This window comes from Lynx canadensis, chromosome A2 (assembly GCF_007474595.2).
Source record: "Lynx canadensis isolate LIC74 chromosome A2, mLynCan4.pri.v2, whole genome shotgun sequence".
In the NCBI taxonomy this organism is placed as follows: domain Eukaryota; kingdom Metazoa; phylum Chordata; class Mammalia; order Carnivora; family Felidae; genus Lynx; species Lynx canadensis.
Genome location: NC_044304.2, coordinates 38,844,018 through 38,868,823, shown reverse-complemented (window position 1 = coordinate 38,868,823; position 24,806 = coordinate 38,844,018). Strand labels below are relative to the sequence as shown.

Here is a 24,806-nt window from a genome sequence, read left to right as displayed (position 1 = left end):
CCATTTTTTAAAAATTGTAGGAATGTTAAAATCCATGTTGACTGGTTTTTACATTTACCTGGCAGCATTCCCATGCTAGCGTTGGCATGGAGACTGGAAAAGGAAACTTTCCACCAATCTGTCACTTGCTACTGTTTCCACTTACTTTACTGTGAGTCCAATTTTAACAATTTTTTCAAAGTTAAAAAAGTTTTATTCTTTTTTTCTTTTCTGTTCCAGGACGTTTCTCAAACGTAACCACGGGTAAAAAAGAAAGCTTTTAAAACTCAAAGATTTGGTTTTCCAAATATTCAGCTGTTTAACATTCAGATAATTGCCTTCCTTTTTTTTTTTTTTCCACATTTAGTCTGAATGCTTTGGCATGGGGAACCCCACAGTCTGAAAGTAACTTTGTCCCAACTCTCCTCACTGCATTTATTAAAGAGGCTGAAAGAAGCATCTGCTTTTCAACAGTTTCTGGTCCTTAAGGGACCAGGGAAAGCCAGAGGTTCTAACATTCAGAAACAAAGTTGGGCTTCCCAAAATTTTGATGTAAGCAAGGTTGGCAGTGGCCACAGCTGGGTCTTCTTGAAGTTGTTTTCACTGAAGGAAAACAGGCTGGAGATCCTTGGAACTAGGGTCAGAGACAGAGGGCAAATCTGCCACTCATCCTGCCATGGGTAGTCTAGAACCCGGTAGGCCCTCCACTCATATTTACATGAATGAACAAATCACAGTGGTGCTGTGTGGCATCTTCCAAGACCGAGGGGTGATTTTCCTGGGCTGGAAAGTAAAAGAGAGAGCTGCCTACCTACAGTTCAAGGGGCCTCAGGCTGGCACCCGAAGCCAGGCGTTCTCATTTCCCTTTGGCATCATCCTGAACTGCTCAGCCTGAAGCTGGCGCAATGTTAAAGAAAGGAGGAAATGCATGCGAGGAAAATCAGAGAGGAGAGGGTCGGGAACAGATGTGAACATAAAGGGAAGGCATTAGAAATGAAAGAAAGAAATTGGACTCCCACAGCTGGAAGGACAAACCCCACAGTGTCGTCAGGGATGTGGGATTAGGGGTGATTTTGCTCGCCCTTTGTTCTTTTTCCTGTCTTCCACGTTTCCCGGCTTATTTGTTTGATGTGTGCCTTTTCTGTTCGGTTATTGGACCATGAGGCCAGACCCCAGTGGCAGTACCTGGCATGCAGCAGGCGCTCTGTGAAGACCTGCAGAACAAATGAAAGGGTTCCGAGGCTCCTGTCCCTCCCCTCCCCGCTCCCCCGGGTGTCCAAGCGCCTGGCACGTAGTAGGCGCTCCCTAAACATCTGCACAGCAAATGAGCTGCAAGTTTTAGGCGTCGAGCACGTGGAGCTTTGGAAACCAGGACATTGAACGAGCGTGCCTCAGACCACAAAGCGGCTCGGGCGCGTGTGAGAGGCGGCGGCGGGCTGGAGGCGAGGCGCGGGCCGGGAGCCGGGCGCCCCGCGGGGGGCTCTGCCTGCGTGGCGCCCGGGGCGGGGGCGCGGGGAGTCGCGCGCCGGCACGTGCTCGTCCCGGGGCCGCTGGGCCGGGGTGGGCGCGCGTGTGCGCGTGGGGCGTGGGGTGTGTGCCCGCGCCGTGCCCCCCGCGCGTGCTGCCGGGCGGGCGCCGGCGTGAGTCACGGCGGGGCTCGCCTTTATAACGGCCCGCAGGCTCGCGCCAGCCGCCCGCCAGCCCGCCCGCCCGCCGCTCCGCGCTCCAGCGAGCGCGCCCCGGCCCCGCGCCCCTCAACGGCCCCCAACCGCCGCGCAGTCCCGAGGGCGCCATGAGGGGCCCGCGCTGCGCCCCGCTGCTGCTCCTGCTGCTGCTGCCGCCGCTGCTGCTCACGCCCCCCGCCGGGGACGCCGCCGTCATCACTGGGGTAAGCGGCCCCGGACGCACCTGTCCGCCCGGGATGCGCGCCCGCGCTGCGCCCGGGGGTGGGGGGGTGGGTCAGGAGGGGAGCGGCACGGGGAGGGTCGCCCCGGGCAGGGACACCTGCCCCGGTGGCCCTTTGGCGCGCTGGGAGAGGTGCGCTGCTCCAAAAGCGGCAGACGGTCCGGGACATTGGGTGCGCCTTGGAAGAAAAAGTGAGCGAAGTGTTACCCACCTCCTTTATCACCACCTTCTCCCGCTTGTTTCCGTCCGATCTCCTTACAAGCTCTCTTCTCGAGTTTGGTCGGTTTTTCTGTTAAGCTGAAAGAAGTTTGCTTTCAGAGTCTTCTCTAGTACTTCTTTGAGACGTTCCAGCCTCGAACCTTACCATTTGCGAGGCCCATTCTGAAATGCAAAGGGGCAAGACGAATATCCCCCAATCCTGAGACTTGTCCTATGGTCAAGGAATTTGCTCGTCTGGCTTCCTCCGCAGAAACCCTTAGAAATAACTTGGTCCAGGCCATGTGTGCGCTTTGAAAAGCAATGGGGGCACTTCCTTCTGTTTCCAGGGCTTCCCCCCCCCCCCCTAGTGTCTTGAGGTTTTCCTTGTAAAAGTTCTCCATTTCCAGTTCCTGATAAAGCACCTCCAGTGCCCCGGCATAATTATGGAGTAGGTTGCAATGTAGGTGTTAGTTTCAGCTTTGAGAAGTTGTCCTCATCATTTTTGGAAGTAGGAGCTGATTCAGTTTTCTCTCCTGCTCCTACCAACAGTTTTTTCTGGGTGGACCCGAAGGATGAGTTTACAGTACAAAATTTAAAAATCTTGTCTATTTTAACATCAACAATGCAAAACCGCTACCGTTTCCTGGTTGTTCACCTGCTTTACTCTTTTTTTTTTTTTAAGTCTTAAATTAACACCTCCATGAAATTACTTCAATTATCTAAGTGCACATCATGGGATTTCAATAAACCTTTTATGTTTGAACAGATGATGTGTAATGAAATATTTAAATTTGAGGGAAATGTCATTGTATTGAGAAAATAAAGCTCCACTCTCCCAAGTTAGTTAATAGGGTTTATAGCATCTTGAAAGACCTTGCACAGTAACAGTATTTGGTTATATCCAATACGTATTATAAGCATTGTGGTATTTATTAAAATAGAGGTTTTTACAAAATGTATTTGAATAGCTTTGTCAGTGTGGTTGGAAAAAAAAAGTTTTTACAGGTCTTTTTAATATATGAGTTGGAACATGATTGGGGTTTTTTTCCCCTCTTCCCCTGCTGGCTCATTTTAAATTTCTCCCTAATCCTCTGAGCCCAGAATTCCTCTGCAATATAAGTATCTTTTTGTTCCATTCACAGGACAACACTATTTGAATAGATCTGCAATGGGTTAAGGATGCAGGGCATTAGGCAACAGCTGTCTAATTAAAAATACATAAACCTATGCAATTCTTTGTGAATATTTCCAAGAACTGAAGTTTTTTGTTACAAAAATGAAATTTTATCACATTGAATGTTTATCTGTTAGAGAGGTTTAGCGTGGACTTACATATACTGTTTTTGTTGTTGTTTTACCAGTGATTTTTTAAAAAATTTTCTCTAAGCGACATGGCAATAAAAAAATGTAGTTATGTCTTCATGACAGGAACCATCTGGAGCCAAATGAAAAACTTAGTAACTTCTCGTCTTCAGGATGTTAAACATCCAAGTGATTGATTGAATTTTTAAAAGATTTTGGCTGGCTTTTGATTGTCGTATAAAAAAGGGTTAGTGGGGCTTCAGAATTCTGGGTCTTGGGCATCTGTTGATATAAAATACTGCCTGAAACCTCCACCTTAAATATTTACCTTTTTTTTTTTTTTGTAATATATGTCGTTCATTTGAAATTGATTTATATTCCACATAGATTTGTTAAGAACGTATTGGAAAAGATCACGTACTGAACCTCTCATTTACGGAATGTAAAGGCCACATGTACGTGATTTCTGGCAAACGCATAAAAATTGGAAAATAGAAACGTTTGGATGTTTTCATATAAATGTCCTAACAGTCGGAAGTGAAAACTGTAGTTTTTGATCAGATAGTTGCCTTAAATAGAATGAGAAAAAAATTCTCATGAGGGAAATAAACCAACCCTGGGGCTAGATGGTTCGTAGTTTTTAAAGAAAAATAGTAAACAAGGGTGTGCTCATATATTTATGTTTTGAGAACTTGGGACTGGCCCCAAAACATTGAAGAAAAAGAACCTCGGAGGAGTGCGTTAGTTGTTTCCAGTAAACGTAAAAAATTTGAATTTCTGTCTAAATTGTAGACTTTTTAGTTTCTTACACATACAGTACAGTATGTTTTACCTTAGCTCTAGCAAAACAGAGTATTGCACACCACTCAAACTAAGCTTCCTATTTTTTGTTGGTTCTAGGAAGGAACAATTGTCCTTTAGGTCTATCTTCATGCAAATAAATTTAGACTGCATTATTTATTTCCATTTAGAGAGAGTATGAAAATTTCTCCATAGTTGATTCTTTAATTACTTGTATTTACAATTTTTATATTGGGAACAGATGGCCTGAGTAATCATTGTTGATGAGTGTATCTGTCGTTTGCATTTCTAAATCAGATAAATCTTAAAGAATAGTTCCACTGATTTTATAATGTACACATATGTATATCCTAAGCCAATAATTTCCTTTTTGTAGGTTACTTACCCCCCAAAAAACATAACAGAAGACAAAAGTCTTGGTTTGTCCATTCCCAACCCATGAAATTTCTTTCTTTAAAGAGGAAATGGTGAAAATCAAGTCAGTAGTGTGAGAAACATCAAGTCTCATGAACCAAAATGCAAATATTTGAAAGGGAGAATGAGCACTTTTAAAATTTACATCAGTGCCTTTATGGGTCTGGAGCATTTCATGCCAGATTTAGAGACCACTTAAATCCCTTTTTAAAATTGGGCCCAACGTATTCTGCAGTTAATAGTCATAAAATCTTTTGATTCAATTTATGTAGTTCCTAATGGCCATGTATGGTATAAGACTAATGTAGCCTCGTTTTTCAAGTTCAAAGCCAATTCAGCCACAAAATCCTAGAAAAGAGAGGTGATTTTCTATGTGCGTTTTTTAACACACATAACATTTTCTGTGTGTATTGATTTAAGATTTTCATAATGTGTGGACCATTATGTAGGCCATTGTTTTTAAACTAGAAAAATCTCTTCTGATCACATTTTATTCTAAATATGTTCAAGAAAATGAAGATTACAGTTATTTTTTATGCGTGAGTATTAAAATCCTAGTGGTTGGATATTTAAAGAGCCCTTTTTACTGCTAATTTTGGATTTCCTTAGCCTGAGTCTTCCCTGCTATCTGTATTTATCTGTCTGTCTGTTACTTTTCAGGCCTGCGACAAGGACCCCCAGTGTGGTGGAGGCATGTGCTGTGCTGTTAGTATCTGGGTTAAGAGCATAAGGATTTGCACACCTATGGGCAAAGTGGGAGACAGCTGCCATCCGCTGACTCGTAAAGTTAGTATATATACCCAGGTGCTCAGTGGTTCCCTTACGTTGTGGTAACTCAACTCCCGGCAAGGCCTGTATGGCATGAAACCCAGGGTAATGTGCTTGAAATCACAAGTGAGAGAAGGTGACGACGGGAAACCACGTCCTCTCCCCTCTCTCCTTCCATTATAACCAGCTGTGTCTCTACTGTCCTCACCCTGTGAATCATTTTCATACCATGGCTTTCAAGACCTTAGAAACATGTCATAAAAATAACTTCAAAACCGTGAATTTGCCTAAAAATTATTTAGGACAATATAAATACAAATATCAGACGTACTGATAAGGCAGAGGTAAATAACTTTGTGTTTTGTCTCTTACTGAAAACCATCAATGATACAGTTACCTTGTATCTTAATTTAAAAATCCTCTATTTTCCCTCAGTCTACGCAGTACACAGTTCATAATCCTAGAGGTTAATGGCGTTTAATTTTCCAGTTTATTCTTTTATCTCAAGTATAAATATCCTAATGACCTCAACAACACTTTTGGACAGTTTTAGCAGTTAGTGGTATGACCATATGAAGGCAGGGTTGGACGGTGCTTTGGAGGGTGTGTTGCAGACTGTCCCGTCCGCAAGGGTCTGTCAGTTATGTTACTTCAGGAAAGGGTGGGTAGGAGACAGGAGGGAGCAGAAAAGTCTGTGGAGCCTGGAGAGTCTCAGCCCTTCCAGATCAAAACTTTGAAAATGATGGGATCTCGGCAGGCTTCCCCAGCAATACCAGGTGACATTGACTGCTCCCCTAGTGCCACCTCCTGGTTTTACCCAGCAGCAAAGTGAAGTCCAGAGCATCAAAAGGCGTTTCCCAGGCCAGGTGGCTTGTTGGGAGGCAGAGCTCAGTCTTTCTGCAGCATTCTCTCTCCATGTTGTATACTCCTGTTTTAAAATAGATGGGGTGACCAGGCGCCTGGATGGCTCAGTCCATTGAGCTGACTTCGGCTCAGGCCATGATCTCACGGTTTATGAGCTCGAGCCCTGCATCGGGCTCTGTGCTGACAGTTCAGAGCCTGGACCCTGCTTCAGATTCTGTGTCTCCCTCTCTCTCTGCCCCTCCCCTGCTTGTGCTCTGTCCCTCTCTCTGTCTCTCTTTCTCAAAAATAAATAAACATTAAAACAACTTTTTTAAATTTTTTTTAACGTTTTATTTATTTTTGAGACAGAGAGAGACAGAGCATGGACGGGGGAGGGTTAGAGAGAGGGAGACACAGAATCTGAAACAGGCTCCAGGCTCTGAGAGGTCAGCACAGAGCCCGACACGGGGCTCGAACTCACGGACCGCAAGATCATGACCTGAGCCGAAGTCGGCCGCCCAACCGACTAAGCCACCCAGGTGCCCCAAAACAATTTTTTTTTTTAATAGATGGAGTGTTTTTGAAGCAAACTCGACCCCGCCTTCTACATGTAGTTTGGGGTTGAAAGCTGTAGTAAGGCCCACCATCTTCCTCATATGCTACAGTTGTAGATAACAGTTACTATTTTGACTTTCTCGGAGTAAAGGTAATGCATTAAACTGGATTGTTTTAGTTCTGTGAGCTGTAATAGGGACTCCACTTGTTTGGGTCTCTCTGAAGGCTGTTTGGCTTTCCTGTGGTTTCCTTGAGAAATACTTCCTGTTCTGCGTAGACCATCCCTCCTGTGGTTTTACAGTCATTTTAAAGTATGACATGCACCTTTTATTCTTGGCCGATGTAAGACAGGAAAGGTTGTAAGCCGTTAGTTGTCTGTCTCAATGCCAAACTCCCTGCGGGGAAGTGACACCAACCCAGTCACCCTTGGCATTGATGTCTCGTTTTTCATCACCCTTATCAAGGGCAAGTCCACGTTTGTACATGTGAGTCATTTGAGCCATTGAAAAGTCTACTCTTAACCTTTTCTTTTAAGAATGACATTCTCACACAGTGTTAGCATAACCTTACGCTCCCTGCATACTAGAGTCACGTGGCCTGCTTGCTAAAACAAGGAGAAAGTGACACATTCTACTCAACTGCTGTTTGTAATCATAGCAATTACAGTTGCCACCTGTTGAAGGCTGTGACGTACCCCACACTCTGTACTAAATGTTATATATGCGTTTTTTTAATTTAATACAAGATGTGCCTATGAAGCACATTTGTTTCTGTCCTGTGCTGCATACAACCACCTGCAGCCTCAGAGGAGACTCAGTAACTGGCTGAGGTCACAAGGTGATAGGTCGCAGGGAGACACCGGGCTCCATTTCTGTCTAACGCTCCAGCCAGTGTTTTTGTGGTGTGAATCACCATACTCTTCTGCCTCCACAAAAGCGGTTTCGTTGGAACGCTTTGTACTCCAGTTAACCAAGACTGGTTTGTGTGGGACGAGAGATAATGGTGTCCGCATGGGAATTTGTCACATCCTATGTAGTTTTGATGAGCTTCCCAAATCTGAGGTTATTTTAAAAAAGAGAACCAAATAGTGTTTCCCTGGGTTTCTAGATAACTTCCAGTTCAGGTCTCGTGCAAGGTCATTTCTGAGAGTAAACAAAATCATTCTTCTCCCAGAAACCCAGGTACATCTCTGCACTTTGTTTTTACCATAGTTTTAATAATGAAGTCTTTAATGACAAATTATGGTTTTCATATTAGAATTAAGTGATAAAAGAACTGAAGGATTAAAAAAAAAAGAAAGGTTTCTTTTTGTCAGATCTTAACTTTTCCCCTATTCAGATGCCCACCTGAAAAGTTTTTCTAGAACTCAGTGTTACAACTTTTCATCCTGGATACTTTTCTGTCTTGAAAATACGTTTTCATCGGTTATTTCAATGGCCTATTTTTAGAGTAGGTCCAGGAGTTATTATTTGTTCTGGGCAGAATTAACTTATCCTGGTAAAAATCTAGTTATTTCCAGATTATCTCTCCACTATATTGTATTCAAAACAACTTGAGGAAAAAAATGTTTGTAAATGTTTCCTGGTGAATGTAATATATAGAATTCAACTTCAGACTACAGTTTAATAGCTCATCGGTAAATGGTAAAAATGTAGACACTGCATAGAAAATTGTATTTTAATATGACGTGTTCAGTACTTTCTTTCTTCTTCTTTTTTTTTGGGGGGGGGGGTTTGCTTGTTTGTTTTGTTTTGTTTTTAAATTTTTTTTTTTTCAACGTTTATTTATTTTTGGGACAGAGAGAGACAGAGCATGAACGGGGGAGGGGCAGAGAGAGAAGGAAACACAGAATCGGAAACAGGCTCCAGGCTCTGAGCCATCAGCCCAGAGCCTGACGCGGGGCTCGAACTCACAGACCGCGAGATCGTGACCTGGCTGAAGTCGGACGCTTAACCGACTGCGCCACCCAGGCGCCCCTTGTTTTGTTTTTAAAGAAGGGTCACAGGGATCAGTGTTTTTAAAACACCAGACTGTGAGTAAGTGCAGACTGCTCCTGTTTAAATTTTAAACTTTCCATTCTGGCTTGACTTAGTCATTAGCCACAAATGTGTGTTTATTTTGATAAAGTGAATAATATTTGATGAATGAAATTACAAACTACAGGTAGGAATTGATAGTCACTGGATTCAGTTTACTGTTTTGTTTCAGATGCATTAACTAACTTGTGGACTTTATAGTGACTGCTAGGCTATAATCTTATAATTGTACAGTTTTTAAGTTTACATTTGATAATTCAAAAGTAGAATAAAAGATCATCCTCCCTAAGAAGAACAGAGTGTATGTTTTCCAAATACATATTTGGTCAGGGGCGCCTGGGTGGCGCAGTCGGTTAAGCGTCCGACTTCAGCCAGGTCACGATCTCGCGGTCTGTGAGTTCGAGCCCCGCATCAGGCTCTGGGCTGATGGCTCAGAGCCTGGAGCCTGTTTCCGATTCTGTGTCTCCCTCTCTCTCTGCCCCTCCCCTGTTCATGCTCTGTCTCTCTCTGTCCCAAAAATAAATAAACGTTGAAAAAAAAATTAAAAAAAAAAAAAAATACATATTTGGTCAAATGAAAGTTTTAACATGTATTCATTTTTAACAATTTTCTAACAATTAAGGATGAATTGCTGAATTGTATGTCTGCAAGGAGTATTTTACTGTTTAAAAAGAAAAACATTATTTTAATATTTTTATTAATACCAACACTTTTCACAGTTGACAAAGATTAGCCAGTTCTATCCTGTTCTGATTACTGCTTGGCTTTGGAAGTTTATCATTCTGTGATTAATACTTTTATTTTTATAATGTGTGATTTATTATTTTTTCTTTTTAAAAATTTTTTTTAACATTTATTTATTTTTGAGACAGAGAGAGAGCATGAACAGGGGAGGGTCAGAGAAAGAGGGAGACACAGAATCTGAAATAGGCTCCAGGCTCTGAGCTGTCAGCACAGAGCCCGACACGGGGCTCGAACCCACGGACCGTGAGATCATGACCTGAGCCAAAGTCAGACGCTTAACCTACTGAGCCACCCAGGCGCCCCTATTTTTTCATTTTAAACAACTGTGTTTCCTCCAAAAAGTTGTTTCTGCTCTGTTTTGTATATTTAACACTTTTTTGTACCAGTTTTGTTTTTTTGTTTTCTGGGTTTTACATATATATATGTGTGTGTATATACACGTATATACACACGTATATACACATGTATATATATATATATATATATATACATATATATATGTATATATATATATGGCATGACACTTCAATACTTGACCAATATATTTTCCTTTTCTGAAAAAATATTTTTTTTTCCAGTTAAAACCTGGGACATTTTTGTGGTGTTTTTTTTTTTTTTAAGAGAAGATTTTAAAAATTATTAGCTGTTTCTATTTTAAAATGATAAATTTAGAATTACAATGATAAAGCATTGTAATTATAATTTCAGAATAGAGAGTACTTCTTAAAACAATATTAACTAAAATATAACTTACGTAAGTATAGAATTTAGTGGAAGATGGGTAGAAGAAAGCTTAGTACATTAATTTCCTCATGTTTCCTATCACAGGTGTCAGAAGCCACTATTTACATTTTCTCCCTCAGGGCAGCATCATGGCTGTGCATACAAGTTCATTGTCAGAAAGACTCAGAGGACATAAATATACTTTAGTCTGTATACTGATAGATATACTAAATATACTGCTGACAGTATGAGCCCCATAGCTCTTTGTTGTGGGGGCCGGCCTGGACCCTATAGGATGTTTTAGCAGCATCCCTGACTTCCTCCCACTAGAGGTCAGCAGCCTCCTCTCTCAGTTGTGACAACCAGCCGTGTCTCCGGACTATGACAAATGTTCCCTGTGACAGTTTGGGAGATGGAAATTGTTCTGGTTGGGCACCCCTGGCCTCACACTACATTGTACTTAGCCTCACAGGACGCAGTGAGGGGACACAGCAGCACCATTGTATTAGGTGCCCAGCAGCTACCCAGGCACATACTTCGTGTGTCCTCCCTACCACACGGGGTACTTGTGGCTGCCACAGATGAGAGCCACGTGGGTCCCCTAGACCCATCCTTACCACCCTTCCTTCTTGCCAGTATTTTACTCCCCTCTAGACCCAGAGGCCCTGGGCATATATGCCAACAGCTTCCCCAACCCACGTGAAGTTCCACACAACCCATGAGGCCAACCCCCTCATTCCCTGTTTTCCTTTACTCTTTCAGAGGGCACAGTGCAGCTCTATGTGAACCCTCTACTCACAAGAAGATAAATAATTGCATTATTTAGGGTTGTATGAATATATACTTACTCCAAAAAAAAAATTGAAGAAACATTTTACGACTTGACCCATTTCAAATACATTGGCGATCTTCCTAATTATTAAAACTGGAGACTGGGAGTGGCAGAAATTCTGAGATTTTGGGCTTCTATTTTAGGCACTACTATGGCTATTTGAAATTTTGTGAACTATGTACTTTTGTTGACAAAAGTTAATGTACAAAACTGGCTTTATTAAAAACACACGTAACTTTTTTATTGAGATAAAATTGGTATATAAATTATGTAAGTTATGCATACAACATTGTAATTTGAGATCTGAAGTATAAAGTGATCACCATCCAAAGTCTAGCTACCATCTGCCACTGTTCCATTAACCCCCTTTCCCCATTTTGCCCACCCCCCCCCAAATTCCTCCCATATTGGACTAGTGCTTTTTATGTGACATGACCACAGTTTTCTTCATGTATGCTTTTTTTTAAGTTTATTTATTTATTTTGAGAGAGACAGAGCACAAGCAGGGGAGGGGTGGGAAGAGAGAGAGGGGAGCGGGGGAGAGAGAGAAAGAAAGAGATTGAGAATCCCAAGCAGGCTGTACACTGTCAGCACAGAGCCCGACGCGGGGCTCGATCCCATGAGCTGTGAGATCATGACTTGAGCTGAAATAGTCAGACGCTTAACTGACTGAGCCACCCAGGCGCCCTCATGTATCCTTCTTTATGTTTCTTTCTTTAGCAAAACTGACTCTGTTGTGAGAGAAATTACAAACAATACATTTGTTTTGTGGCAGTGCTATTATTTTCTCTTTAAAAATGCCACAGATGGATAAGAATCATGCCTTCTGGAAAGTTCTAAAGGTTCTACCTTGGCTATTTCTAGAATTTTCTGTTTGAAATTTTAGTCTATAAGAAACGGATTGAGTTAATTCTAAAATAAGCCATCAAATTTGGACTGAATAGTTAGCTCCTTGGCTATATATATGCCTCTGAATATGCATCTTCTATATACTTTGTAATGTATCTGGCTGTTAGATATCTATTAAGTTTGTCACACAGTATATGTAGATCTAGAAATGAACAGGCCTGTTGAGAAAATGTCAGGTATCTAATAAGTGTATAATATCAGAAATGGAGTTCTTTGTCATTATGAACTCACAGATGGAAGGGGAGGAGGAAAACCCGCTAAGGGCAGGTGCAGATAAAAAAAAAAAAAAAAAAAAGAAAAGAAAAATATCCTTGGCAGGGGGTGAAAGAAAGACAGATATTGAAAGAGGGGAAGTGGACTTGATAAGAATAAGACAAGGGAATCCAGGTATCAAAGGTCCTGCAAGACAGTCTAATCATTATGTTAAGATTGCCAGGGCAGATCTGGGCCTAGGCTAATACCCTGTTGGTGCCCTCAATAAGAAAAAGAAGAATTCACAATATTTTTGATGTTTTATTTATTTTTGAGAGAGAGCAAGAGAGCGCACAAAGAGCAGGGGCAGAGAGAGCGGGGCAGAGGATCCAAAGCAGGCTCTTTGCTGACAGCAGCGAGCCCGATGTGGGGCTCGAACTCACAAACTGTGAGATGATGACCCGAACCGAAGTCGGATGCTCAACCCACTGAGCCACCCAGATGCCCCCCACAATATTTTTTAAAGAGTCACACAGACCTGTGACCTTGTGAACACACTGCCAGGGCCCTACCTAAGCCCTGCAGGGAACCACACGAGTGAAGGCCCTCACCCTCTTTGGCTTCGCAGTAAATCCATCTCTAACTTTGGTGGCATGAGCCCCTTGGGTCCCTGCCTGGTGCCAGGCATTGGTGTGCCGAGTGAGCAGAAGCCACAGGATCTGGGAAGGCCACCCCTCTGCCTTCAGGTGGCACATAGTCTGTGGTGGGGGCTTTGGCAGGAGAGAGGCCTTTAACACATATTTTCTCCAGTGTCTCCTGTGGACCAGGCTAAGTGCCATGTGCTCACAAAGGAGATTTCTTCACAAAGCTTCAAAGTTGGGGGATGGTGGTATTTGAGAAAAGAGCAAACTCTGGAAGAAAGTGGGACTGGGTCTGTGACATGTCCACTTTCAGCTGGGTGACTACAGTCAGCCACATTACTTCAGCTCAAGAGGAAGCCACTTACGGGGTGCCTGGGTGGCTCAGTCGCTTGAGCTTCCGAATTCAGCTCAGGTGATGATTTCATGGTTCGTGCATTTGAGCCCCACTTCGGGTTCGCTGCTGTCAGCACAGAGCCTGCTTCAGGTCCTCTGTCCCCTTCTCTCTCTGCCCCTTTCCTGCTCTCTCTTGCTCTCTCTCTGTCTCAAAAATAAATACGCATTGAAAAAAAGAAGAAGCCACTTGGCTTGTGTCAAAATGCGGCAAAAATCTGGCACACGGGTGTGGTGTGACATTGATGCCCAGTGCCTTATGAAGCCTGACCATGGCAGGTCTCCAGTGTTATTTTCCTTTGCTGCTCTCTTCAGGGTACTGAGAACCCACATGACAGGCCACAGAGTGATCATGGTGTCTTGAAGGACAAATCACAAGACTGTAAGCACCATGAGGACACTTACTCATAGCTTAAACTATCTTGCTGGTTACCTGTCTTCCCTCATTAAAAAGTAAGCTCCATGCTCGGCAGAGGCCTTTCATCTCCTGTCCATCTCTGTATCCGTAGCACCTAGGACGAGGATGGATGTGCTGGTGACCCTCACTGAACTACTGCTGAATGAGTGAATGAAAGAAACACGCTTGGCGTTGTCCATGTGAAACAGCCGGACGTGTGTATTATAGTTCTCGTTCACTCATTTCGGCTCCTTTTCCTTCATTATTGCTGCCCGTGTTCGTTTTTCTCAACGCCGGCTCTGTTGGCACGTTGGGCCAGATAGTTGTTTGTTGTTGGGAGGCTGTGCTGTGCATTGTAGGCTGTTAAGCCGCATTCTCTGACCTCCACCCACTAGATGTGACTGACACTCCTTCCCCCAAGTTGTGGCAAACCAAAGTGCCTCTGGATATTGCCAGATGTGCCCTCTGGGACAGAATCCCCCCAACTCAGAACCTCTGGCCCATGCCAGTGGTTTTAGGTCTGACAAAGTGAAGCGCTCAGAGGCTCAGGGCTAGAATAGATGATGAAGGTCCTGGGTGCTAACTTCTTATACGGTCCACGTGTGATCGTCTAAGCCAGTCGACCCGCACCCACTTCCTCTGACATGGTCTCCATGCCAACAACTGAGCTAGCCATCTGTGTGCCCTTTCACACACACAGTGACAGAACCATTCTGCGCACAAGTCTGCATGGAGCTGACGGCCGTGGCACCTGCATGTAGGCACTGTCCTTGCAGCCTTGAAAATGAGGCCCTTGTGAAAAAAAGGCAGAAGGGTGTCTCTGCCTGTTCACCCCATGCACACCCTGCCGTCCTATTGCTTCCCTCTCTTCCTTTTGTATTTATTGATCACAGTCATTTCCCTGGCCCTTCCAGAACCATTTTGGAAATGGAAGGCAGGAGAGAAGAAAGAGGAAGAGAAGAAAAAGGAAAAAGGAGGTAAGAAGGACATGAGCATGGTACCAACCCAAAGACAATGCGCAGAATAATCAGTCCTGACCATTGTTGGACCACCATACAGTTGGGTTTGTCCTGTTAGTTCAACCACAAAAGAAGGTTAGAATGGTTCTGTCACTGTCTGCACAGCCTTTCTTTTCTTATGTGCAAAGAAATTATTTAGAAGGCATCTGGAAGACGTATCCGAGATTTCCTCCTCAAGACAGATAATTGGTATGGGGCGGCCTCTTTTGGTGGAATAGAATTAGGAAATCCACTAGAATGATTAGCGGAAAAAGCATCTGAATTGAGAAACAGAAAGGATGCATTTTTGTGCCATGTGTCAACCGAAGAAGGATCCCTGAGGCATGAGTCTCTAAGAGCTTGCCTCTCTCTCACGTTACCCTGGCTGGGAGTAATCTGCCATTTCATTGATTATCAACTGCCTCCAGGCCTGGGCTGAAAGTTTCTTGCTAAAAGTTGCAAAGTAGACAGATTCTCAAGAGGGCACGATTCCCAGGGGAGGGAGAATGGATGTTGTCCTTTGCCTCTAGAAAGAATATGTACTTTGAGGTACTCCCGTGCCCCTCAGACAAAGGACCATCATGCCACTTGCCTCCTTAGCCCAGCTTCATTCGTGGCATGGGCAAGACTGAGAAATACCCACTGCAAGACTCTTGGAATGAATCCGACCTTTCTCTGCTGGCTCTCCCTAGGCCAGGGCTTGGTTTGTTCCATTTCTGTGACTCGAGCTTGCCTCCTTCCCTAATTTCTCTTTTGTTCTTCTCCAACCCACACCTCCCTGGAATTTTGACCCCTCTGCCATCTGTGTGCAAATGTGTGGATTTATGTGTTGATCCTTGTCAGTGACTTCATATTTACTCATTATATCAATGTGAACATGCCCATAATGTTATCCCCTCCTTAATGAGCTTCATTAGTAGGATGATATACAGACCAAAAAATGAGAAGAAGTGAAAGGCAGTGTAGCTTGGTGGTTAAAAGCTTGGTCTCTCTGGTCCAGGTGGCCAGCCAAGCTTCGAGTTCTGGGCATGTGACCTTGGGCAAGTTACTAATCTCTCTGTGCCTCCGTCTCTCATCTGTAAAATGGGTATAATTAAAGCATTTGTCATCTTCACAGAGTGGTTGTAAGGATGGAAAAGGATAATATATAAAGAGCTGAGCATATTACTTGATGAATAGTTCACAATATAACACCAGCTGTTGTTATTCAGAGATTTCTCGAGAATTGTTTTTTGTTATGTGTGTTTGGGTGTTTTGGTGTTTTGTTTTGTTTTTAATGATTCCTGCTCTGACTCAGTTTTTTTTCTTTTATCTTAGGTTCCATTTTTTGGGCGGAGAATGCATCACACATGTCCATGTATGCCGGGCTTAGCCTGTTTACGGACTTCATTTAATCGATTTATTTGTTTAGCCCGAAAGTAATCACTTCAGAGTAGAAACTTTAAATGTGAACAACCACATGATGTCTGTAAAGTCTATTTACTTGTGATTGTGCCCAACAAGTATAATATGCCAGAAAGAAATGCTCTTGCTTCCTCAGCTATCCAAGTAATGTTTCTATCTTTGATGTTTAAATGACTTTTTTTTTTTTTTTTCTGAAAGAGGATTTCTATTTTGGATAGAAATGTAGAGTGTGGGGCATTATGGAACCGGTTCTCATTTCCCTGTTTGTGTTTTGGCTTGGTCTGGCCTTTTTTAATGCCAGTAACTCACCCATTTTTACAGAAATGAGGAGAATAAGAATTTGGTCTTTTGTTACAGAAACTTTTTTGTCTGAAACCCCCTCACCCCAGCACTGCCCACCACACACACACACACACACACACACACACACCCTCTGGTCTCTTTTCTCTCCTCAAAGAATTTTAAGGCTCCCACTTATTCTTTGCCATTTCCCTTCTGGGCCCTCTAGCATTTTAACGAGGGGAACAGGGTTGTTAGATATCCTTTAGCTTGCTGGGAATATCAGTGTGGAAAATCAAGCTTTTTTGCCTGATACTTAAACAGCAAAGGGTGTGTGGTTGAACTAGACACTCCACAATTTTCCTGGATGAAGTAGAGGTGGGCATACTCTCCAGCTTTCGTGGAACCTGTCCATGCGACAGAACCTCAGATCCGATGTGTGACAGGTGTGAGCTCAGAAGGCATGGAAAGTCCATTTAGACCTTATTTCTAGATTTAGGGTTTTTTGGTTTTTTTAGTAAAAAACACTTCTCCAATATGTTACACTTCTTTTTCTTCTTGTGAAGTTTATTTTTTAAGTCTCATAATTAGAGATGTTCCAGAAAATGTCCCTTGAAGAGGAAGTATTAATTTTAATCTGGCATAACACTAGTTACCATTTTAAAGTCGGTATTAAGCTGTAATTTAAACTTGTAACCAAAAGGTCTATTGTAATGGGTTACCTGACATCCTGCCATGTGTCCCTATATCAATATTGCTGTGTAAAAATTCTGTATCAGAATAATGACAGTATTGTATATCATTTGATTTATTTTAATATTATATCCTTATTTTTGTCACAGTTGTTGTCAGTTTTTATTACAAGCAGATTTCTATTAGCTCACATTCTAAAATGGGTAAAGACCCCCAAATTGGTAAAATAGCACCAACAGTATTTGCGTGTTCACTTTACATACAGGAAAGTTCTGTTTGCATGAATTGTAAGGTAGTACAAAAAATAAACAATGTGTAAATCGGTGAGGGTTTTGGAACAAGAAGGAAAATTGTGATATGCAGAACTGGTTGTAATCAGGAATGGACTCAAGGGATTTCACTGTACTGATTCAGCATATAGTGACCAGTGTTTACCAAGAGTGGTCAGGCAGGATGCGAGGCGATAGCCTTAAGGTGATGCCAGTGGCCCAGCCTTGCAAAAGCCACCAAGTATTGTAAATGGAATCAACGTCAACAAATAAACAGTTTATGAAATGTGTTCAACTGAGTAAACTTGACCATGCCAACCCACTAACCGTTGCAGAAAAAAAAAAAAAAAAAGAAAGAAACGTCCATTTTGTAGTAACTTAACTTATTCAGCCGGCGCTCACAGTTGCACATTGTGTGTGACTTTACCCTGGGGGCTAACATGTCCCATAAATAAATGAATGGGATTTTGCTGTACTAATTACCATATTTAGTCACCGAAGTATTATTTTTGGTTCAGTTTAGTTTGTGTGCAAGAAGCATTCCTCAGTGAGTTTGTTGGAAAAACATCGCCTTCAGCAAGTGAAATTATGGGTGAAGAGGCAGGCACTTCAGCCGTTACGCTAAATGTTGTTTTCTTGTAATGTGTGGTACATCCTTTTTCTTAAGTCTGAAAACTTGATTGGGTCAACCATCCATTCTCACCCAAGTTAAAAAGCTTACGACTTTTATAAAATTCTGCTTTTACATAAACCAACTCAATAAAAAAAAAATCACTAAAAAGAGGTAGCTCGTAGTATAGCCATGAGAAGGAATGTAAGGTTTGTGTAGAAAACTCAGAACTCTATCTACTGACTCACCTACTACCATTCAAAGAAAAACAGAACCTTACTATTTGTTAACCTCTCCCCTCGATTGTTATTTTTACTGGGGAATAACTAACTCCGTTCTTTGTAAGGTACAGCTTTATTTGGTTAGTGTTCTTTTAACTGTCACCAGGGTTAGCATCTTTCGAATAATTGTTTCAAAAACTCATAATCATGTTCCATGGAGATTCTTTAAGCTCACTGTACGCAAAGCGCACAAATTCCTGCACTACAAAGACTGTGCTGCTGTTTCTTCCCTCCTCAGGACGCTCTCTCCCTGAAACTGGGACTTCATAGGCCAGAATTTCTGCAAGGTAAGGCAAACTGAAAATTTGCGCAAGAAAAGTTAAAGTCACCAATCTACTTTGATGTCATTATCGGGTGTGAATTCCATCCATGCTGAGAGAGAAACAGATCTGATGCCAGAACCTACTAGCTAAACTCAAATGGACCTGTGGATTCCTTTACAAACACTGACTTTCTTGAAAACTATCATTTCGGACTTCAACCTTTTTTTTTTTAAAGCAACATCTTTTTTTGACCATGGAGAAGTTTGTGCTAAAAGTCTTTCCTTACAAACCCTCTCATCTAACTGAAGGCCTTTTTTTCTTCCCAGCATTTCAGTGTTGTTCTAGTGTTGGAGCTCTATAAAGTCAGTCCAGTGATAGATCACTCACCTAAGCCAATTTTCTTCTTCATTGGTTTCAGTATCAGAAACCTCATCCCATTCAGAATTTTCTTTCATTTTTTTAGAGGATTAAAGTTGGGGACCGTTTTAATTTTAAAAACAGGACAGTTTTGGTGTTCAGTGAGGATCACTGCCTAAAATTCACTGACAACCTTTTACGATCGTTCTCTTTTAACATGTTGCCCTGTATTTCCAGTAATATCCCCAGAATTAATATTTCTTTGGTTCTTAGACATCTTCCCCCTGATTTGTTAATGGTCAGTACACCCTACGGTACTAAAGAGAACTGTTTCTCTTCTGGTATCTTTGACAACATAATCCTTAAGTAAATTTATTACCCTCTACTCTGACTCCCCCAAAAGTCAGGGCACTTTTCAGAGCACACATCTCCCAAGAGTCGAGATGCCATTAGTACACTGTTCTTGAAGGACCCCTCCTTCCCCCCCCCCCCCATTATCTATCACCCTTAGAGATTCTGGTTCAGTTTGTCTGGGGTGAGGCCTGGGTGTTGGGATTTTTTTTTTTTTTTTGGAAGCTACTTATTTGATTCTTAGGTGCACCCGTGGTTGAGAGCCACTGAGAAAGAACAAAGGAATATGCTTTATAGAAGAACTGTTGCTTCCTCATGATACCCCTTTATGAGACACCTTTGTAGTTAGATGAGAAGTGGAGGGAATAGCTAATGTCTGCCTTTTCTTGCCACCCTCAAAAGTCCCTGGGATCCTCAAGCATAAATGAATCTCTGTTTTGGGATGTTTTTTTTTTTTCTTCTCCCACCACGACTTCTAGAGGGACCTTCACAGAAGGGTCCCGCTTGAGAACTTTAGTGGGTTACATAGCTCATTTGAGGAGTCTATTCAAAGCTCCTCTGAATTACATTAGGGAAGCAGGCCTGGGTGCAGCCTGGCTGGTGCTGGCTCTCCTGCTGGCCCTGAGGAGGCTGTGCAGCCGGCTCCCTTGGTTTGTTGACCTCGGTCGTCCTCCAGGCATACCCTCCCAGGCGACAGCTTCTGAACTGCCCCCTCTCCTAGCCCCACGTTCCTATATATCTCCAGATTTCATTCTATGTTACTGGAGCTATAAATCCTCAAAATGCTTTAGAAAGTCCAATATTGCAGCAAATTGTAACTGAGTAACTCACATTAGTAAGCATTTTAATAAAACGTACATACGCCACAAGAGATTGAAAGGCAAGAAAGTAGAAAATCATGGGGCAAATGCCCGGCGTAGCCTGTGTCATGTACGTACACAGTGTGTACATTGTGTCTGTGCGGATTTTCATCATGAAGGCCTGGAACACGCACTCATGAGCTGTGCCACAGCCAGGCAAAACCGGGCCTGCGCCCTGCAGGGGCAGCTGGGGGATACTTCCAGGCATTCGCTCACTTTCATCCAGGATTTCTCAACACTGACACTACTGACTTCCTGGGCCAGGCCAGTTTTTGTTGTGAGGCACGGTCCCGTATTCTGTAGGCTGTTTAACAGCACCCCTGTCTCCTGCCCACTAGATGCCAGTAGTTCCCCTAAGCCGTCACACCCCAAAATGTCTCTAGGCATTACCAAATGAGTAGGTAGGGGTAAATTGTCCCCCTACGAAACCCACTGGTGTCGTCTGAAGATACTTTGTGTCTGCTCATATCAATTTTGTTTCAGTATCAGACAAAATTTGAAACAACAGTATTAAAAAATTAAACCCCCAAATGGGGGCTCTACCAAATAGGTATTCTAAAAACTAAAAAACAAATAGAAAACTACCATTTATATTCAAAAGAATGGAAAGGTAAATACTTGACACATTTTAATAGCCAACCAAAGAAATACCAGTTGTGGGGTGCCTGGGTGGCTCAGTTGGTTAAAAGTCTGACTCTCGGTTTTGGCTCAGGTCATGATCCCAGGGTTGTGAGATCAAGTCCCGTGTCAGGCTCCACACTGAGCGTGGAGCCTGCTTGAGATTTTCTCTCTTTCTCCCTCCACCCCTCTCCCCCGGGGGGTTCACACGTGCTCTCTTTTTCTCTTTGTCTCTCTAAAGTAAAAAATATGTATATATTAAAAAAGAAGTATCAATTGTATGTCAGCTGTATAGTTTACTGTTTCAAGGGAGAAATTTTTTAATAAGCCACTCATTAAAGCTTAAGGCCACAGGCTCAGATAACCTCAAGAGTAGATGAAAGATTTCACATCTTTGGAGTAGACTTCTGAGCAAATTTCCACATTGTTCAAATCCAGATTTCACCATCTTGATTAAAATGTGATATAATTTATGAAAAATGTTTTTGTCGCAGAAATTCAAAAGCTTTACAAGAAAAAGTTGAAGAAAACTGTGGTTTTTTTTTTTTTTTTTTATTAAATGAGATTTGAATAGCTATTGAGAAGCTTCACAAATTGAGTTTTCTGAGTGCGATTGAGTACGGACCTGTTCCCATTAGGCAGGACTGAGGCTGGGCTTCAGTGTGTGTGGTTCAGCCAAGCAAAACAAAAACCTTTCATTATGGAAATATTTAAACATGAAAGTAATCAAAATTGTATAAGACAGCCTCATGTATTCATCATCCAGTATCTTCTCAGCAGTCCCCATCTCAAAGCCAGCTCTACCTGACTGCTTCTCACCCCAGGACCTCTGCCTCTCCTGTGTGGCCTTGAAGCAAATCAGTCTTGTCCCCGATAGAAAGGGCCTCTTAGGGGAAAGGCAGCCACAGTCTTGTGTGTTACTGATGATATCAGTCCTTTTTCTTTTAAGGGCAGCTCTCTGCTTGAACCTTGCTAGGGTTCTTTCACTGATCAGCCTATGCCCCTACCCATTTACTCTTGAGATACATTTTTCATATCCCAAGTTGGAGTTCAAAATGGAGGAGAAAAATATCTCAGGCCTGGCATAAGAACATACGAAAGAATATTTTCTCCTGTATAAAATTTTAAAAGAAAATAATTGCTGCTCAAAGTAGGAGACTCACAGGAGAATATGCCAACTATGGTGTTGTGATTGGGTTCTGGGGAGTTGAATGTCGTCTGCAGCCAATAGTCCTTTGGATAGCAAATGTTAGTATTCTCTATTAATTTCCCTGGGTTTGGTGAGAAGGATTTGGGAAAATCCTTGAAGACATGACTGGTAAACTCCATCTGTCTTCCCTAATTCATTCCTTTATTCTCACATTCTCTTCTTTTCTCCCCTCCTTCCTTCCTTGCTTGCTTCCTTCCTTTGTTCCTCTCCTCTGCCTCCTTCCCCTTCCCCCAAAAGTTTTAGCTAGGCACATGGCCACTCATCTAGCCATCTAGAGACTTCATTTACCAGTATCCTTTGGCTAGGTGTGGCCATATGACTGAGATCTTAGCAGTGGAAGGTGAGCACCAGTCCTCTGCCCCACTTGCTTCAAAGGACATCACGCTCCACTTCCTCCCCAATAGGGAGATTCAGTAATGAACCTGGCTACTTTGAGCCCCGAGGGTCGAAGGCACTTGGGGAAGATGATGGAGCTGACCCACTAGCCAGTCGCTGGATCACCTCCCGAAGCAGGCCTCCAGAACCCCAGAGAAACAATTGAGCCACTCTTATTTTGGGTCTGTATCCAACACTTCCACCTCTCCCCTAATCAATCCTAATGGAGTCATTCTTTCCCAAAGTGCATCATTTCGTTACACTTCAGACTTCATTCTGTGGCCTTGAAAAACATAGCGTCCGTGTTTTCATTTAGCGGCTGTCCTGCAGAGAGTGGGATCAGCCCCCCACCCAAAACTGATGGGCATTTGGGGACTGGTGATGGCACACCCCCGAAGGATGTGACAAGATTTATGACTCCTGGGATTTGCTGGCAAGGGTGGAGCAGGCGCACCTCGGTCCAGGGGGCACTAGGCAGGCAGTTTGGTTGTTGGTAGATTTCATTGTGATCAGGAGGCAGGGCCAACCTGAGAATTCCTGCCTGCTGGGGCTGGGTAGCTCAGCTGTAGGGCAAAAAGAAAAGGGGAGTCTGAGGCTTGAGAGCAGTCAGCGTTCAGACATCCATACTGGGGTTTTGCTCTTTATCACAGCCCTGAAATAATATCTTCATGAGAACCTGATAATCAAATGGAAGAATAATCATCAAACCAGTAATGGCATGAGAGTATTAATTTTCCAAACCTAAGAAAATGCATAAATCCGTTTCTCTGTGCCACTCCTCTTGATTCAAATATGTCATCTATCCCTGGACTAAGAAATTTTGGAGACAGGGAATGTCCCTGAGGCCCTTTATGACTGTAAATTTTCTTAGGATGTTTAAGTGAATTTTAATCTCACCAAGAAGCGCGAGATAAAGGGAAGAGAAAAAAAGACTTTAAGTGACAAACTTTCAGTGAACAAAGCTGTTTTTTCAAGTAGCAAAAAGTAAAGTAATATGCCATTAGCAGAAGACTAATTATGCCTTTGTATAACTGTGTTCCTTTCAATAGAGGCAGGTTATTAAATATATATCTAAAGGTGTTTAATTCTAATACCTTTCTAAAACTTATAAGGAAACTTAGAAATTAAAAGGAAATCTTTTGTCAGACCACATGTCACCATACTCATAAAGGATTAGAACAATTATGCAAATCAAATTCTAGAAATAGCTCTGGGTATCCCATAATTCCTCAAGATAGATATGCAAATTACACTGCTCGTGACTGGGTTGAAAGAATTACACAATGTACAGTTACACTCTTTATGTCGCTATCCCTGATGAGAACCTGCGACAGGGGTTCCTCCCTGTCTCGTCTCCTTCTTCCTCTTCTACTAAGCACATTGCCATGCAAATTGGTCAGTGCTCAGGAAACACATTGGGGAAAATATATGGAGGAATAAGCGGGGAGAAAATAAAATGTGAAGTGACGAAGACATGGAAAAGTTTCATCTCCACATGCATTTTACATTTCATGATCTCCGGAGAATATTCTAATACGGCATGTATTAAGTCAGCATCAAAACTTTAATAATTTTCCAAAGCCTTTTGGAATTACAGCACGTCTGTAGTTCAGGAAAATGAAACCATTTATTGCCCTGACCAGGTTCCAACACAGGGCCTAACCAAAAAACAATGTGCTCCTCTCACATATCATATCCTGGCATATCCTAGAAAGCTCCGTAGATTGGCACATTCAGGTAGTAGAAATCAATCAGGGAAATTTTTACATCTGTACTTAGCCAACAGTTTATATGTTCTCCACCTAGAGTAGACTGGTCACTTAAATCTTTATTTATAAATGGCGAAATTATTTCTCCTAGAAGCCAAGTAATATTAGCTTTAATGTACCTGTCTCCTTGATGTTACAGAGAAATAAGAGAATTGTGTTTATGCCTTGACATTGCAGCTTAAAATGTTTTTGCATGTTTTCACCGTGTAATTTGAAGTGACTTCAAGACTTGAGGCTTTCAGATAACAAATTTCAAGCTGTCTGTTTCTCTTAAATGACTGCATGCAGGACACAGGATGCACTAAATACCTACTAAGGCTTTCCCCCTGCTTTTTCCTTGACCAAAAGCACAAAATACCTTTTTCTGTAGTGAAAGCCTGCTACTCTTTCTTCTTTTGGCAGGGAAGTGGAGTGGTCTTCTTGAGGACTGCCTGTTTCATTTCTGTTAAGTTCTGACTTGTCTAATTAATAATGGCTTTGTGGGCTCTCCTTGAAGCAAGATTTTATATAACAAATTTCCTCCATTAAAATGACCACATTCCTTACTAGCGCTTGGATATTTGGAGAGAATTGGAACAGAAAATGTTGAGCAGAGAATTACATGGTTTTATTTCACTTAGAGGACTTTATTTTTTTAAATGGACACCAGGGTGGGAGAATGTGGGAGTCAGAAGATAAGAAGAACCCGAGAGGAGGGGGAAGAGGAAAACTGGACAATTTTGTTCCAGTCTTCTGGTTTTTCCTCCTTTCCTCACTTGGGTAACCAGAGATCCCAGACAATTGATTATGATGTCTGATCTCCTCATTATCCCCAAGCACCTTATCTAGGGCCTGCTTTGG

The 24,806-nt window shown here is 42.5% G+C and overlaps 1 protein-coding gene across 1 annotated transcript; it reads left to right on the top strand.

Annotated features, from left to right (window-relative positions):
• The first annotated feature begins 1,582 nt into the window (after positions 1-1,582).
• PROK2 (prokineticin 2) lies at positions 1,583-17,562 on the top strand. Its single transcript, XM_030307242.1, has 3 exons — positions 1,583-1,867; positions 5,260-5,385; positions 15,945-17,562. The coding sequence occupies exons 1-3, from the start codon at positions 1,772-1,774 to the stop codon at positions 16,047-16,049; spliced, it is 327 nt and encodes a 108-aa protein (XP_030163102.1). The 5' UTR covers positions 1,583-1,771; the 3' UTR covers positions 16,050-17,562.
• The last annotated feature ends 7,244 nt before the right edge of the window (positions 17,563-24,806 follow it).